This window comes from Coturnix japonica, chromosome 1 (genome assembly GCF_001577835.2).
Source record: "Coturnix japonica isolate 7356 chromosome 1, Coturnix japonica 2.1, whole genome shotgun sequence".
NCBI classification, from domain to species: Eukaryota; Metazoa; Chordata; class Aves; order Galliformes; family Phasianidae; genus Coturnix; species Coturnix japonica.
In genome coordinates, this window is record NC_029516.1 from 23,315,249 (window position 1) to 23,332,748 (window position 17,500).

At 35.5% G+C, this 17,500-nt stretch overlaps 1 protein-coding gene across 1 annotated transcript in view; it reads right to left on the minus strand.

Annotated features, from left to right (window-relative positions):
- Nucleotides 1–17,500, minus strand: part of FOXP2 (forkhead box P2) — a 329,056-nt gene that overhangs the window by 8,601 nt on the left and 302,955 nt on the right. Inside the window, 1 exon segment of the mRNA XM_032442956.1 lies at nt 16,763–16,926. Coding sequence (XP_032298847.1) covers nt 16,763–16,926 — 164 coding nt within the window.

The window sequence follows — 17,500 nt, forward strand, 5'->3', positions numbered from 1 at the left end:
AAAGGTTCAAAAAAGTATATGTTCCAAGATATCACACATAATGATCAAAACATTGCGATGGCTACACTTCGTTGTGCAACTAGTATGAAAATACTAGTATACGTTTTTAAATATATACATATATATATAAACATTTTTATATTCAAAATTCTACTCTGCCACTTTGTTATGCGATGAGAGAAGTGTACTGAGGACTAATTCCCATGTGAAGTGCTGAGTATTTAAACAAATTCTGAAGAAATATTTACATATGCAATGTCTTTTCATTAATAACTAGGCAAATTCAAATAAAGCCTAACAACAGGTCACAGGTTACAGATTTCTGACTTCTGATCAAAACTACTGCATAATTGGAATTTTTGCTTTAACTAAGAATAGAATAGTTCCTATATATGGTCCAGTCTTGGGTTCATAACTAGTCAGTATTTTCATTAATGACATAGAGGATGGAGATCGTGGTTATTAACTCCACAGATCTCAACAAAACGGAAGGTAATGCAAGCATATCAGTGAAAATGATGAGATTTCAAGTATGTGGCAACTGGAGAAAATTCTGGTAGGGGCTATATGAATAAAAGGCTGAAAGAGAGATGTCTTAGGTTATAGAAAGAACAGCTACTGGAGTTAAAAATTAGTACAGAGAGAGAAAGCACTAGTTGCTTGGGAAGCATCTATCCTTAGGGGCCTATATGAACAGGTTCGTTACACTGAGCAATTGAATTCAGCCCCTGCAAAATCTTTAGTAGGATACAAGTATGATGAGGTCCTCTCTTAGCATTATTACTACATCCTGTTGAAACATTCTCCTCGAAATAGCCACGTTTTATTAAGTAAGTTCTGGCAATTATACCTCCTCTTGAATTCAAAATGAAGTGTGATGATTCCAAATTTTATCAAAAAAGATAAATATGTAAATAAGCAGAGTAATTTCCAAGGGTCACCTCCTTAAAAACTGATGGATTTGTTGATTTGAGAGAAAATTTTTGTGTACATCACACTTTCAAAGCTGTACTCAGTGAGACATTTTTCTAGTATAAAAGGTGTTCCAGTAAGTTGTAGATCCTCTGAAATCATCTCCTCCACTCATAATTCAAAGAACATGGTGTGTTCCTCTGTCTCTGTGGCTGCCTCAAACATTCACTCTTCCACATGTCATACAGGTTTTCAGCATGCTTTAACAGCTTTTACAAGGAGATTTCTGCTGTCCCCTCTGGAAACTGGCAAACTATAACTTCTAGTTCTTATGTTGTCAGAAATACATCCTTAAGGACACTGTCATTCATAGTATTTAACTAGAACAACTGCCAGGTGTCAAAGAGACAGGTAGCAGTGACTGGACACTTATGGAGGCCTTGTCAAGACTGTAGACTGCCAGGGAAGAACTTTGAGGCATCAAAGGAAATAGAAAGATAAAGGGACAGGTAGTTGATAGATGGATAACTATTAGGAAGGACTGTATAAAGTATCTTACAAATACTTAGAGACAAAACCAAACTCCTAAAGCCTACAGGAACTTGCATAATGAAAGATGAACCGTCTTTTGAGTTTTGCACAAGATAAGCCTGATCCCACCTTGGGAAAACTTGTACAGAGTAATAGCTACTAAAATCCTGCTAAAATCTAGGCAGCGGCAACAAAACAAGTGTTGCATTCAACTTTTAAACATTAGAACATGTGCTGTTGCTGACAAGAAAACAACCAGATCTTATAGCCAAGTACATGACTACTTAATTAAATTGAGCTGAACTGGTGTCAACAAGGAGAAAGGATACTTTATACAATATTCTCAATTATGGATAGCATGTTTTCTACAGAGGTTTCACATCACATCAGTTTTAATGCAAGAGGATACCAAACCCAGCAAAACAGCAGTGATAACACAGGGCAACAAACTATAAATAATTACAATAAACAAGGTTTAGACTAGTTTAGTAGAAATCCACATGTTTATCTCAGCCTTTGAATAGAAAATACAGCTTTCCCTTACAGAAAAACACAAAGTCAAATAATGCCTTTTATAACAATAACTTCTGACTTACCACAGAGAACCTGAGTACTTCCCTTCTACCAAAACAGAGAATTAACAATTTTAGTTTCCTTGTATTTCTTTCATCCCATTCTGTGGGCTGAAGAAAAATAATTATTTTATTGCTCATTTGTATGCACAAAAAGAAAAAAAGAAAATATATGCAAAGGGCTTATTGTTTAATTCTGAAGTGAGTGCTACAACCCCTTCCCAGTGGAACAAATTCCACAGGCCTTCTGAATGTTGTTACCCATATTCACTCAAATCTTTAATAATCTGCCAAAATTGTTCAAAAGGAAAGTGTTGTGTGAGGTGATGATTGAAAGAGGTGTATTCTCTCAGACATGTAAGTCAACATAATGACAGGCACTGAAAATATGTTGCTCTTGGCTTCCTGTGGCAGAGATGGTAGATGCTGAGAGAAAAGTTACTGAAGTCAAGGCGTTCAGTGTGAGTTCTGAAGCCAAGCATAGCATCTGTACCAAACCATCTAACTTGTGAAAGTATTTCATTTCCACACAGAGATTGGAATAATCACTCTAAAATCAGGAAAGAGTAATTTTTTATTTCTTTTTGGTCATGTTGCAGCTGAAGGTATTTTGTATTGGTGTGGTGACTTAGATGCTCAGTAACACAAGGAAGTTTTTCACTTTGGTATCCTACAGCACAAGAAGTCCTTCCCATGTTAATTTTTTAAGACTATAATTTCGATGCTATTTGTTCTCACAATGAAGTCACTTAGTGACTTCATGCAGTAGTATTTAAGAGATGAGTCAGAGCATATGTGGTATGATAACATATACTGAGTTCTTGTAGGATTTTCTCTGTTTGCTAATTATTAAGATAAAGTTCTAAAAAATATAAGACTATGTAGTTCTCAAATGCAATAAGCCAGGTAATAAACATTACATCTTTAAAACCAGTTGGCTGCACAAAATCAAGTTGTACTACTTCTCCAGTACATTTACTTCCACAATATTGACTTTGATTTGGTACATGAAAGAATAACACAGTAAACCTTGTGTTTGAGTTACACAAAATCTTTTACAGAACTCTAAATTTTCAGAGTAGACACTTAAATTTTTATAGTAGACACTTGCAGTTTTTATTTACTACTCACTCTGGCCTCAATCCTTTCATGCTGTAGGTACCCTGAACTACAAATGCAATTTTGATTCAGCTACACAAAATGCTCTGCATATGCTCTGGTAAAAGAAATTAAAAGATTCACTGCTACAAAATTCCTCAAACTGTAATTTCATGTGTCCATGTAAACTACTGAGTCATGAAGAACACAGTGACTTTGTCTTCCTTTACATTTCTTTGGTTGCGTACTTGATGAATACCATATACCTTTATTTTTATCTGAAGCATATTGCTTTTCTAAAGACATTTCTATATTAATATCCTGTTTAATCTACCGAAAAATAAAGTTTAAACTTTTTTTTTTTTTTTTTTTTTTTTCAGATCTAAAAATTTTAAAGCTTTCTTTATGTCTTCAACATCCTTTTCACCAAATATTATTTGGTGAAACAGCAGTCACTATATTATAGATGCAGTAACTTTTTTTTCCTAGAAGACCTGGACTATTATTGAAAAATCCCATCTAGCCCGTCCTCACTCCAAGTCCGCAAGATATCCTGTAGCAGTTTAAAAAGCAAAGCCCTCCTTACCAACCCAATTTATCCAATCTGGAACTCTTAATATTTATGACTCTACAGGCATATGGAGACAAATCCTTAAATCCTACAGAATTTTCAGTGTATCTACTTCTATTCAATATAGTTGTCTCTTTTCAATTTTATGTTATTATAAAAAGCTTATAATTTTTCTTAAGAAGTGAACTGTTTATTGTCATTAATAAGTACAGCCATTTGGGGAGATACTAATCCAAATACTGAAAAAGACAAGAAAGCATATTAGATGAGTAATTAAATACAAGTTCAGCAAAGTAACAGCTGTCACAGAAACTAGTATTGTTTTTTCTTGAGCATCAAGAATGACTTTATGTATGTACCACATATATTGAAATGCTGAAGAAGCACTATTATTTCTACATATTATAATTACTATAGGCTAATCAATAGTTTCAATTAAGAAAGTGAGGAAGGTCTTATTGGCACATCTACTTGTCTGACAGCTGTGAGTGCATGACCTCACTTCACTAAAAAGAGACAGAAGCTACAATACTCTGGAAGCTAAAACTTATTTCCAGAAGACCGGAAATGTCATGCTTAGAGAAGCAGTGTTTCTCAGAGGAGGTGTTTCTGGATGTGCTTTACTAAAATGCACTTTTACCCCAGGCCCTCCGATAGCCAAGTTGTAAACAAATGGGATGCAGTAATCTTGTCTTCACTCAAATAAGATAATGAGGCGCAGAAAACACTTTCAAAATATACTTTTTTTTTCTTTTTTTTTTCTTTTTTTTTTTTTTTTTCATGTCTAACAACTTATTAATCACTAAGTAATCCATGTCTACAGTGGTGTAGTTGAGAGTCGAACTGACTTGGTATTAAGATGGAAAGGAGAGGCAACAGCCACAGCTGGCAGCATGGCAGGCACTCCTGTGGACTCCTGATAGAGGGAAGCATGTTGGAATAACTATTAGGCCTCTAAAGTCTGCTTTCTTTAGCTCATCATTGGAGAGACAGCGCTAAGAGAATTTATGATCTATGGTCACGAGGTACCTCTGGTGTGTTAAAGTATAAGAACATGTAAGAATTAGTTTAGATAAATCTATTATTGCCTTGAAAGCTTGCATGACTAAAGACTTACTTTCCTGTTGATATTAGGCCTCGGTGAAATTTTATCAGATGCTGTAAATGAATTCAGGTGTATTCATGCTTTCTCTTTAATTACTGAAGATAAAATGTAGATAAGTACCTCTTGAGGAAAAAAAATAAGAATAAAAAAAATTGCAAGCTGATGTTAGTTCACAGAGCACTTTGCTGGTTCATGTTCAGTTTGCTCTCTAACAACATCTCCGGGTTTTGCTCCCCAGACACACCATCCTAGTGTTTATCACTGGTGGAACTTCTTTCCCCAGTGCAGGGCTTGCATTTCGTAAAGTTCCTCTTGGCTTGGTCCTTCAACTCATCCAGGTCCCTCACCTGCTATCCTACCTTTACACAAATCCATTGTTCCCCCCAATTTGATGTCATCTGCAAAACTGATTAGAGGGTGGTCCATCCTCCAGAACATCATTAAAGCTGTTAACAAGACGGGTCCCAGTATATTCTTACATCCCTGGAGAAATACTACCTAGGTGTGACAAACTGAAGAACAGAGTAAAAGGTGAGAACTATTATTAATTAGAAGTGAAGATCTATCATGAGCACAGGAAAGAGAAGTTCCTCCAAGTACTTATGTAATGCAGATATTAAAGGGAAGGACAGCAGGAAGTTACACACCGTTATCTGCAAATCTTATCTACATGACTATATTATGCTATATTAGAGAGAATAAACAATAGTGTCTAAAAAAGAGGTATAACGGATTAAGAAGAGAGTTTAATACCAAAACTCTTCCAATGAGAAGGCAATTTTATCTGTACCTTTTGTATTTTATTGGAATATAAACAGCAGAGAATACTAAGGCTGTAAATGATCACAAGAAGTATCAGACTGACATTAGGAGTGACTGAAGGCAGAAAAAGAAATGAGGGAAAGCCAGAGATATGAAGACTAATGATTTCTTGGAATGAAATCCAGATCTCTGGAGGACCACTGGATGCTGCCTCCCTGGAAACGTTCAGGGCCAGTTTAGATGGGGCTCTGAGCAACCTGGTCTAGAGGGAGATGTTCCTGTCTATAGCAAGGGAGTTGGAACTAGATGATATTGAAGGTCCCTTCCAACCCAAACCATTCTATGGTTATATGATATCATTTACATCAACAGCAAAATTCCCCTTGACTTCATTAGGGCAAGATTTCACTTGTGAAATTTACTCACAGCAGCTTTAAGTGATATGCAATGCATTTGACAGAATGATGGGGGAGAAGATGGAATAACCAAAGGAAATATACATACTGAACCACGTGTTTCTCTTCTAGACAAATGAAGTGGAATAACTACTTTATATAAGGCTACTAATTTTACTAGCCCTTTGAGGGCTCTGTGCGTAATACAACAGTAAACAAGGTGACTTGATTGAGATACGTTAACTTGTAAATTTCTGTAAGAAAACTCAACCACCCAACCCTTACTAATACTACAGTTTTGCCAATAAACAGTTGGACAAAGGAAGGAAAAAAAGATTATTTTTCAATTGGGATGCAGGCTAATTGAGAACCTTCTAAGATCCTACATTTGGTTTACATTTTGAAAGTAATTACTAATACCCTCAAAAGAATATATAAACAGAAGTAATAACACAGTATATGCTAGTAATATCTAAAAGTTAACTATGAGAAACTAAGAAAGTTGACAGCCTATGTCAGATCAATTTAATGCTGAGAAAACCAAGAGAAAAACACTACCCCTTATGTATCTACTTAACTGCTCAAGAAATGTAAGTTTTTTGTGAATTCTTCAGTGATACCTCTACTTAAGAAGTCCCAAATCAGTATGTTAGACTAACCAGGAGATTAAGTTGCACTTGGACATTACTTCATTTAGTATATGCAACTGACCATGCTGTAGCTATTATTCAGTTATCTGAAAAACAATAACAGCAGAATCCAGAAGGAACAACACAGGTGACCTATGGCATTGTATACACATTTGCAGAAAGAAACATTAAAGATGGTAGGAGTGCTCTGAATTGATTTATTTTAGCTGCCACTAATGTCAACACAAAGGATCAGTAGCTTGGAAATATAAATAACGTTGATATGCTAGAAGTATTGAGATAGGTGAAACGTGGAAAAAAGCAAATATTCACACTTCACCCTTATTCATAATTAAGTTCACTCAATTTAATATGGCATCTTTTATCATAATATTATCAGTGCAGTTATCCCAATATTAATTTTTCCTCATGTTGAAAATGCAAGGGGCTATCACTAAAGAGAAGTTTTGAAACTTCCCATTCAGACAATGTTATTTAATAGGATTAAAATTTATAAGCATCTCAGAATTCTGACATGACACCTGCCATTACCCTATAGGAAAATGTTTTAACAAGTTCTGATCCTTACACCACAGAAGCAAGCCAGCCATTAACGTAGATTACGAGCAAACATTTCCTTTTTCTTTTCTGTATCAGAGTCTCTTCTTAACTCAGGGAACATTCCGTGCTGCTTATTTACAAAACACTAAATAATCTAATAAAAATCTTTGATTAAAAGCAGTTAATGGAAATGGGTTTATTAGATTATGAAACTGATAATGAATTGAACAGGTCTTCATAGACTTTTTATTTTTAACTTGGCAAGAAAATGCCATTGCAGTAAATAAGTATATCCTATCTGTGTTGATATATTATCAGCTATGAATGTTAATAATACTAACTGCTAATGTAATGACATGAAATCTTTGAACTGTGAAGAAAGAATCTTACTGGAAAACTGATATATTAACAATATATTTTCTTTACATTTCAAATAAAACTCCAAATTCATGCGCTATTAGCTGTTACAGTATCAGAATTTTTAGGAATCAAGTTCCGATTAGAGAGATGTCTTTATATGTATTTTCTGATTCTAGTGATTGTTACTAAAATTCTCAGGCTTGACACTGGCTTGCTCCCTTATGTACCTAAAGAAGGGCATTTTCTCTTTCAAGAAGGACAAAAAGTAGAAACTCGACTAGAAATTAGCTTAGGGTACAGGCCTAAATAATCTTTTAAACACTCAACTACATGTTGCTCAAACTTCAAAAGCTGACATGCTCAACAAAGAAGATTAGGAGGAAAGAACACAGAAGTTTTTTGAAAGCAAAGTGACAGAGCACTACAGATTTGAATGTCTAAATATTTTTGGGGTTGCTGAATAACCATCCAGAAGGAGCAAGTCTGAAAAGAACAAAACATAAGAAGAGGCTACTGATGTGAAATGCTCTGCAGGATCTGATTGCCATGAAATTTAAAAAGCTGCGCTCTTTCCACAGAAACTTACTAGCAACAACTAGATATTTTCAATGTTATGCAAAGAACAGAGCAAGCAAACGTTGTCTATGCAACATCCAGAAAGCTATTCAGTCATCCAGGAGAAGCTGAGAATTTGGACTGTACTATGTGTGTTTTTATATATCAATATATATATACAGGCTACATAAACTTCTTTTCTGTTTCTGTTGAAAATAATTTACATTAACAAATCTAGAAAAACACTGAGCTGATTGTATGTGACAACAAGGCTGAATGTAATACCCTTTTTACTAACATTCCCATCACACTTTTGTGAGTTTTTATAAGCTAATCACCAACCTTTCTCTGCAGTGCCACCTGAAAATTTTATTGTGATGCAGCAGCAAGGGATTAAATAGTATTACACTTACATCTGGGCCTGTAATACTCATTTTGTATTCATTGAAAATGATGTTTCAGAGGTATGCTTGATGAGTACTGTTTCAAAATTTTCAGCAGGATGTAACCAAAATGATTCCTTTTCATATGATAAGTTTCTTGAGGAACGTTTGTTTTTTTCAGTGCTTGAACTGCCTTCTAGGACACATCTGGAGAACAGCCAGCTCCTCAGTTTGTTTTCTGCCAAATAACCTATGGCAGCATTCACAAATGGACCTACACATCACACTCAGCAGAGGCAAATGGGTCAAACTCAACTGTGTAGGACTGTCTGCATTGTCCTAACTGACATTTCTCATTTCTCCTATGCTCACTATATATTTTTCTTTAAGGTCAAGGTTCATTCAAACTTAAAAGTAAGAGTGCTTAAAGATACTTAGCTGTGACAGCTGTTCCAGATTACAGAGTAAATGGACTTGGACAATTTCAGACAGCCTCTCATAAGAAATGGCATACATGAAAGAAACTTTTTTTTTTTCTTTTTTTTTTTTTTCCGGATTTATCATAAGAATAAAAAACAAATAATTGGAAGGGATCTCAAGAGGCCATAGTCCTCATAGTCCTTCAGCCCTTTCACCTACCCCAAAATAGGATAATTTATACCTAAACCACTTCTGAGAGTTGCTTCTCTGATTTAGTCCTAGAAGCCTACATCATCAGTGGTTCCCTAGTCTCTCTGTACTGGAATACCTATCAGCACTTATTAATCGTGTAGTCAGAGAGGTTTTATTTTTTTTTTCTGATGGGTAGTCTACCTCTCTCCTACCAAAATGTTAAGCAGTTATTTCCTGTCCCAGTCCCAGCAGACGAGGCTATTCCCATCTTCTCTGCAAAAGCTTTCTGAAGACTTATTTTCCCACTCAGTTTCTCTGTTCTCAGGTATAAAACCTAATATATTTTGTCCTTCCTTAGTGTTCAGCAAAGTCCATTCTTTCTATTATATTAGCACAGTCAACGAGTGGGGAGAACATTTTACAGCTAGAAGATCTCAAGGGTTGCCCACTGACCTCATTACCTGTCATTGAAGAACAAAGCTATGCTCAGCATACAAATAAGTGTTGTGTCCAAGAAACTGTCTTAAGAGCCTGATGCCTCATCTGTCACCATAGCTCTTCCATGACATGGTTCCTGCCTGGAAGTCTACCTGTATGCTTTGAGTCATATGTGGATGAGGAGGATACACAGACTGGTTAGCCCCACTGTGAGCCATATGTTTTCTTTGATCACTCTTGTTTCTCTTTTTTTTTTTTTTTTTCTCCCTCCTTTATATATCTGCCATACCATTTAGGAAAGCTGTTGTCCACAGTATTCTTCCCTTGAAGTCTTATCAGAAGAACTGGTTGAAGGACTGAGAATATGTCTACATACATTACATCAGCACATATTAATGTGGTCATGAGCTACTATTTCTAGAGATTTTACTTACAAATGACTGCTATTACCATCATCACCACCTCATACTTACACCCATGACTGCTTTTGCATCATGCATCCCACTTTTATACATTTACGAATTTAATATTTTGATGTAAAGAAAGACACATTTGTGGAATCTCTTATACTCTTATATCCACATGATCTCAGCAAGAAAAAACAAATGTATTATGCCAGTAGACTAAGCTAATTAGGAGATATTTGACATATCAAAGGACCTTGGTTAATATATCCTCTTACATCATACTTTGGCCTTTGCTTAAAGCAGACTTCTGCTTCACAGTGGAGTATGCTGGAACATTCTCCATTTAATGAACTATACCAGTGCAATACCTTGTTCATTGCTACATCTGCAGATATCTTCAAAATAAAATTACACTTATTTTTAATTGTAATTCCAGCAATACCAGGTGGGTACAAAAGCATAACCATTTCTTTCCTTATTACATGAATAAAAAAAGCCCACACAGTCTCATCTCAAGGAAATTTCACAGTTACCAGTCATGGCTTCACTACAAGTATGTGAAACCAAAAAGTTAGTCTAATGCCAACTGGCATCGTGTCATACACTTCTCAAAACAAAGCTACATGCAATTCCAAATGAGGACAGTGGCATAACAGCAGTGTAACATACAGCTTCTATTCAAACTACATCTGAAGGTATTTTTCGAAGATTAAACAGTTCAATTATTAGTTAAAAGCCAATATGTTTTTTTGGTTTTTTTTTGTTTCCCCACCTCCCCCCCAATAATGACATAAGAATATAGAAACACTGTATATATCTATACCTGGAATATTTTAATCAACTCTGTTAACATCTGTGCATGAAAATAGAACCAGTGTTACAGAACAGCCACTAGAAGAATGAGGAAATGGACAACCTACCATGTCAGAATGAGGTTGAATGGCCTACCAGAACATAGATTTGAAGTTCAGAATGTGCTTGCTCTAACACCCTTTACAATAAGCAGGAAAAGTAAGAAGGACTACATGAGCTAGATCATGTACCAGTTAAACTAAACTGAAATAATAAAAGTCTGCAAATGTGAATATGGCTTACAGTCATCAAATGAATGAAGTTCTGCAATGGCTTTCAAATTTGAGATGAAGCACGACAATTTTAGGAGAGAAATTGCATATGCATGGCTGTATACAACATGAGCCTTATATCCTGTGTTCTTAGAACAAAAGATAAAAGCTCAGAGAACATTTTTCATCTATGATAAGGCCAAATTTGCAAGGAATGAAGAAAAGATGGGAAACAGGAAGGAACAAACAAACAAAATCAATTTGGCACAAGACCCTAACAGTACTACTCTCACAGCATAATACTGTATCAAAGATACATTTCTCCTTATGCAACTCTACCATTTTCAGCAATGACAGCTTCCAAAGAGTCTGTGGAGCCTACCAACTTCTACAAGACATGCTATGGGGATCTGACACTTCTCAGTTGAAGGCACTATATCTCTGGAGTGATCTTTTTGTCAAGAACATTGGGAATGAACTGAAAAAGTGCCACTGGGGTTGGAATAACGTAACGATGAAACAGCAACTACTGATCCAAAGTAAGACATATAACATTTAAGAAGCTAAGGAGGAAATGATAAAGTACTGGCACATCGGTCTTGAAAGGAAAGAAAATAGATGAACTGAAGCAAAATGTAGAGCAAAAATGGACTGAAAAGTTAAGGAATGTTAAATGAAAAAAACAGAAGAAAATAAATATTTAAGAATATATTCAAGTGAAAACATGTGCATAGAAATAGCAAAAAATACTACGAATCTGAACACAACTGTTTATATTTCCAGTAGCACCTACATGTGATTGGCTCTGTATGAATTACTGGGAGCCACAGTCACAAGTCAGGAGTTCAGTGTGTATGATCCGTAAAATCAGTAAAGATCAAAGAAAACCAAAAAAACCAACAAAATGGTAATAAAACAAGATAATAATGTGCTGTTTTGCTGTTGTAGCCTGTCACGTTGGGTGGCCTTCTAGTGTTAGGCAAAGGTAAAATTATTTCACTCCTTATTATCACAGTGGAGCTTTCTTTCAATGGGAAGATGCTCAGACAAAAGCTGTAATCTTTAAGATCCGATGCTTCTTAGCTGTTACACTTTCCACATAAAAATAAAAATCAGTCGCTGTCGACGTCTTTTTGCCCATCACCCTTATTTCTTAAGACTTATGAATAAAAATGTGTGAAAGTAAATTAAGCAGGCATTAAAATATCACGTGATTAGGTGAAACATTTTTGATGAACAAAGATTCCTAGAAATACTGCAATTGCTACTATGCTCATTGGTTCAATTACACGCTTCTCACCTATTTAAAAATGCTTATTACACCCCTTTTAATTGATGTGTTTGAGAGTTTATTTTCTTGACTTATGTAAGAAGTGCAAATCTTATACAATGAACAAGAGAGCTGGATCATAGCAGTCTCCTAGAACAGAACAAGCCTCCAAGGTAAATGCAAAGAGATCATGAAATGGGATAATGCAATGATAACCAAAAAAAAAAAAAAAAAAAAAAAGGGAAAAGGAAAGACAGGGGACTGGAACATTATGAAGTTAAAGAAACAAGGGAATGAAAGGGATTAAAACTGGAATGATAGGTAACCTACTGTAAGTGGTGTGAAAGCATAACAGTGGGGGACTGGAATAATCAGATATGGGAACGACCTGACAATGGAATGCTTTCAAACTGAAGCACCTCAAAAGTGAATGATCTTACAGTAGAATAATCATATTTGCCTCTGGGAATAAAATTTAAAGATAAAAAAGTTTGAAGAAAAAAAAAAGTAAGTTTGATGATTATGCAGATAGAACTGCAAAGAGAAATGATCCTAGTGAGGGCAGGAGTGGGAAAGGTAAAGGAGAAGAGTTGGGAATGACCACAAAATACAAAGGAAAAGGTAACTGAAGCCACAGATGGCTGGAACTCATCTTTTCACAGACAGAACTGGAGATCATAGAATCCTTAGAGTTGGAAAGGACCTTCAAAAGTCATCTAGTCCAAGTCTGCAATGAACAGGGACATGCACAGCTAGATCAGATTGCCCAGGGCCTGATCCAGTCTCACCTTGAAAGTCTCCAGGGACAGTACATCAACCACATATCTGGACAACCTGTTCCAGCACCTCACCATCTACACTGTAAAAGGCTTTTTCCTTAAATACTAGCAATATCTACCCTTTGTAAGCTTGAAGCCATTTTCCCTTGTTCTATCACCACAGACCCTGCTGAAGAGTCTGTCCCCTTCTTTCCTGTAGCTCCCCTTTAGATACTGAAAGGCAGCTATCAGGCCACCTCACAGCCTTTTCTTCTCCAGGCTGAACAGCCCCAGCTCTTTCAGCTTGCGCTTGCAGAAGTGTTCCATCCCTTGGATCATCTTTGTGGATGCGTTCCAACACAACACTGGATAAGTTCATTTCCTTATTCATCTCAGATTGACCCCTATTCTTGTTCATTCAGACAATAATTCTCCTTTCTCACAACAGCCTGACCCAATGTTTTCTAAAAGCAGCTTTGAAGACCACAGGACATTTGGCTTCAAAACATTATCAGTACTACTGATTTCTGTAAATGAATATAAAGTTTCATGCAAGGTGAGGTTATATGAACTCCCATTTTAAGAAGTGACTCTTCTAAGACTCATCTTTGCTTTTCACTGTACTTTTTAGGCACATTAAGAAAAATAAAATCAACTGTCTCTACAATTCTGGAATTTGCTGTTAGAATAAGATATTCCCAATTGAGTTACAAAAATAATAAGAGGTCAGTTGCACTGTTTACACCCTTATATAGGATGGAAACTCCCCTGTGGACAAGAGATGCTCCAGATGCTCCACAAGTACTCTGACAACCTTGTCCATGCTGACTGCTTCAGAAATGAAGCAAAAAATGGCATTAAGTATTGACTCAAACAAAAACTGGTCCAAATCGATTGCTGACAACTGGTATTAGAGAAAAACATGACTCCGAGCAGACTCACAATACGTAACACACTTCCTCACTGAAGAAGGGAATACTTGATGTCCACCTAACACTGAGCTATCAGGAATCGGATTTGAAGACTGATCAAAGACAGAACTTGTATTTTTAATGCAATACAGAGATTAAATCTACAATTTAAGATTCTACCAGTGATATGCTGCACACTTCACCATGGAGTTATGGACTTTCATCAGACTGGAAATGCAAACTGGGAGTCATGCAGCAGAAAATTTCAGATGCTGTACATAATGACTAACTCACAGGATGTCCTAACTACCAAGCCATAGTTACACTGATCACCTAAAACTCAGATCTACCTCAGTATTTTTAAGTGTTCAAGAAGTATAAGAAATGGAACATATTATATATATATCATTACCCAAGGCAAAAACTTGAAAGCTTTTCAAGTGTCACTGCCCTAAATATTCTGACTGGGATTCACTACCTTCAATCATTCAGATGATAAACGCTCAGTTGAGTTTGAATTCCTACAGTCTATCTCTGTCAATGATCAGGAGCTATCTTCCAAGTAAGCAGATTCACTCACCTATGTTAAGACATCCACCCACAGATGGAAAGTTGATTGCTGTAACTACTCTCACTAAGCTGTTTTTGAAAACCAGATGTAAAGGACCAGGTATGAATTCAAAGACTGGAAGAATATCCCCACTTTTTAACAGCAAGTAGCTACGGGATTACTGAAACAGAAATGAATTTCTTTGATAGTGTTCTCACGTTTGAAGTATGCAAATACTGCCTATTGAACACAAACATGCAATTTTTATTATTAAAAAAATACATCCTACAAAAAAACATAATATAAATGTACCAAAATAAGCAAGCTCCAATGCCACATATTTATGTGGTAACAATGTATTCAGTACAATTCTAAGGAGCGCAGCTTCCTTCTCCAGTGGTATCTTGATGCATTTACATTCTTTTCCTTCAATCCATCAAGAACTAAGCAAAATATAGACATAATTTTCAAAAGAGTCATTACAGCAAGCCCTGAAATTGCCAGTTTTGACAAATGACATATCATAGAAATGAGAGAGAAATGCTAAAGCTTGAGTTGGGGTGTAACTCAAGTTATTTGCTTTTTTTATAGGCAAGAATTGCTACAATATGCAGCATTTTAGCTATAAACACAGCTATAAATGCAGACATATCTACATAATCATATGCATAGATATCGCAGTTTATCCAGTGGAATGCCAGAAAGTACACATGATATGTAAACATCTCTGCCAAACACTTACAAAACAACTTTAATAGCAAGTGTCATTCTTTTCTGTAAAATAGCTGTTTTTAACACACATGATCTAACTCTTGTTTGCTCTTTAAAGTTTTATTGTCTTGGCATTTTATACAGGAAGAGAGCATTAGCATACTCAGGAGAACTGCTAAAAGTAAAAGGCCTCAAGCTACCCACTGCATGGTTGATAGCATAAAGCATGGGATATAAAAACTTTTGTCTGATTGCTCACTTTACTTGTTTTAGAGTAGTGTTACTCTCAAGAGCATATATTCATGTTCTTTCTACTTCAAGTTTTATTACTTCTTTTGTATTATTTAATACATCTAAAGACACTTCCAAAAGACAAATTTTTCCATTTTGAAAAAGTAATGGTTTGGAACCTGATAAAATACATTAATGTTCACAGTGTATTATTTTCAAAAGCAAGTAGAATAAATGTGCAATAGAACAATTAAATGCTTGGCAATAAACATTTCTATATGATCAGAGATATATTAATATGCCAAACAAAAGAAGAAAAGATCGGCAATACGTTTCCCTTAAAAAAGGTCAGATGAAAATGGATTCTCCACACATCAGAGAGTGAATGAAAAGAGAGTTTGGTCTCAGTTACTGTTACTGCTAAATATCCTACTCCAGAAATTAAAATCAACATTAAAAATGTGAAAGAGAAAACGGAACAAAAAAGGGCAAATCGGATCAGCTACTTTAAAACAGACCATAACTGTAAACACACATTGAAAATCATCCTACATTAAACTTGAATCTAAGTCTACTTAGATATCACACCGCTAATTATTATATAAATAACCTGGGAAACAATACCTCCAAGATACATGTTTTACTATTTAGTAAACAAGAAACTACCACGTTTGACACCACTGATTAAGGCCAGGCATTTCTAAAGCTTCAGACACATTTCTGAAATCCACAATACATCAATTTTTAATACTTCCACTCTCTCAGCTCCATTAAAAAGATGGTAGGGGAAAGATTTTAGAGTAATTAATGATATAGTTAGCTGCTAAATATTAATAGGAATCGTAGTCTTGCATAAAATATAACATATAAACCTTGCCAATACAGACGCACCAGTAATTAAACTTGAATATGTAATTACACTGATTTATAAGACAGGCAAAAAGTTACACTTTACTGGCTTCTATGTAAACTGTGGGCAACAGTTAAACTTTGCATTTTACGGTTTATGTAAATGGGCAGTATCTGCACTACAGTTCATAAATGGTTTAGAGACTCACAGTTAAAAATTACAACTAACGCCAACATGTAGGTTCTGACAGTACCTTATAAACCAAGCTGTGAAAATGACAACAGAGACCAGCTTCCCGTCACATACAATGCTTGCAAGCAAGGTGAAGAGGTTCAAAAACAAATAGAAAAGCTTAAAGCCAATCTTACTATAAAATAAATGAAGAAGTATCTATTTAAATGCTTTAGTTTCAAACATTCAGTTCCAGATGTTTCACTTACCCTTAACTCACAACAAAGCACTTCTAAAAATTATTGGGTCTTAGACTCAGGCATTCTTTTCTTGGAAGAACACTAACTGCACTTACATGTGAGGCTGAGGAGAGCAGCCCGGGCTGCTGTTTCCATTACTGTCAATATGATCCAGTGAACCATTGAGATCTTCATGGACTGCCTGCAGTAAGCCACTGGATGCGTTATTTATCAGTCCTGGGTTACTAAGCAATGGTAAACTACTCTCTGCCAGTGCAGCCTAGCAAAATGAAGAATAAAAATAAAATTCTTAGTTCTCACACATACAAACCACTTTTAAATGTTCATGCATTTACAAATGTACATATATAAAGCAGCTCTTTTTTGGTAGCTGTAGAGGAGGTCAGAAGGATTTTGTGCATTTTCTAGCTATTTTCATATTCAGATTGTAACAGAATCTCCATTTCTGGTTTACTATATCTCTTACATAGGTTTCATTATTTTCCATTATTAACTATGCTCTGATATTCATAGCACTTTTCTAGTTTTACATCATTTTCTGACTTTGAATTACGCTTAACCCCTATGCCCTTCCACACAATGTATGGTTCCTTTATAATGCAGGCAGCTGCTATACTTTAAAAAATGACCAGAACTTAACTCAAAATAAAAAAGTCCTGACATTTGCCTCTTCTGCATAAAAATTATATATTATAATTAAACTTTAAAGTTTTTGCCATGAGCACCATGTTCCCCAACACTAGGATGTGAAATCATTTATGACAGCTTGGATAAATATTAATGCATATCCACATGCATTTGCAAAAGCTTCTATCAATCTAACATTTGCAGCA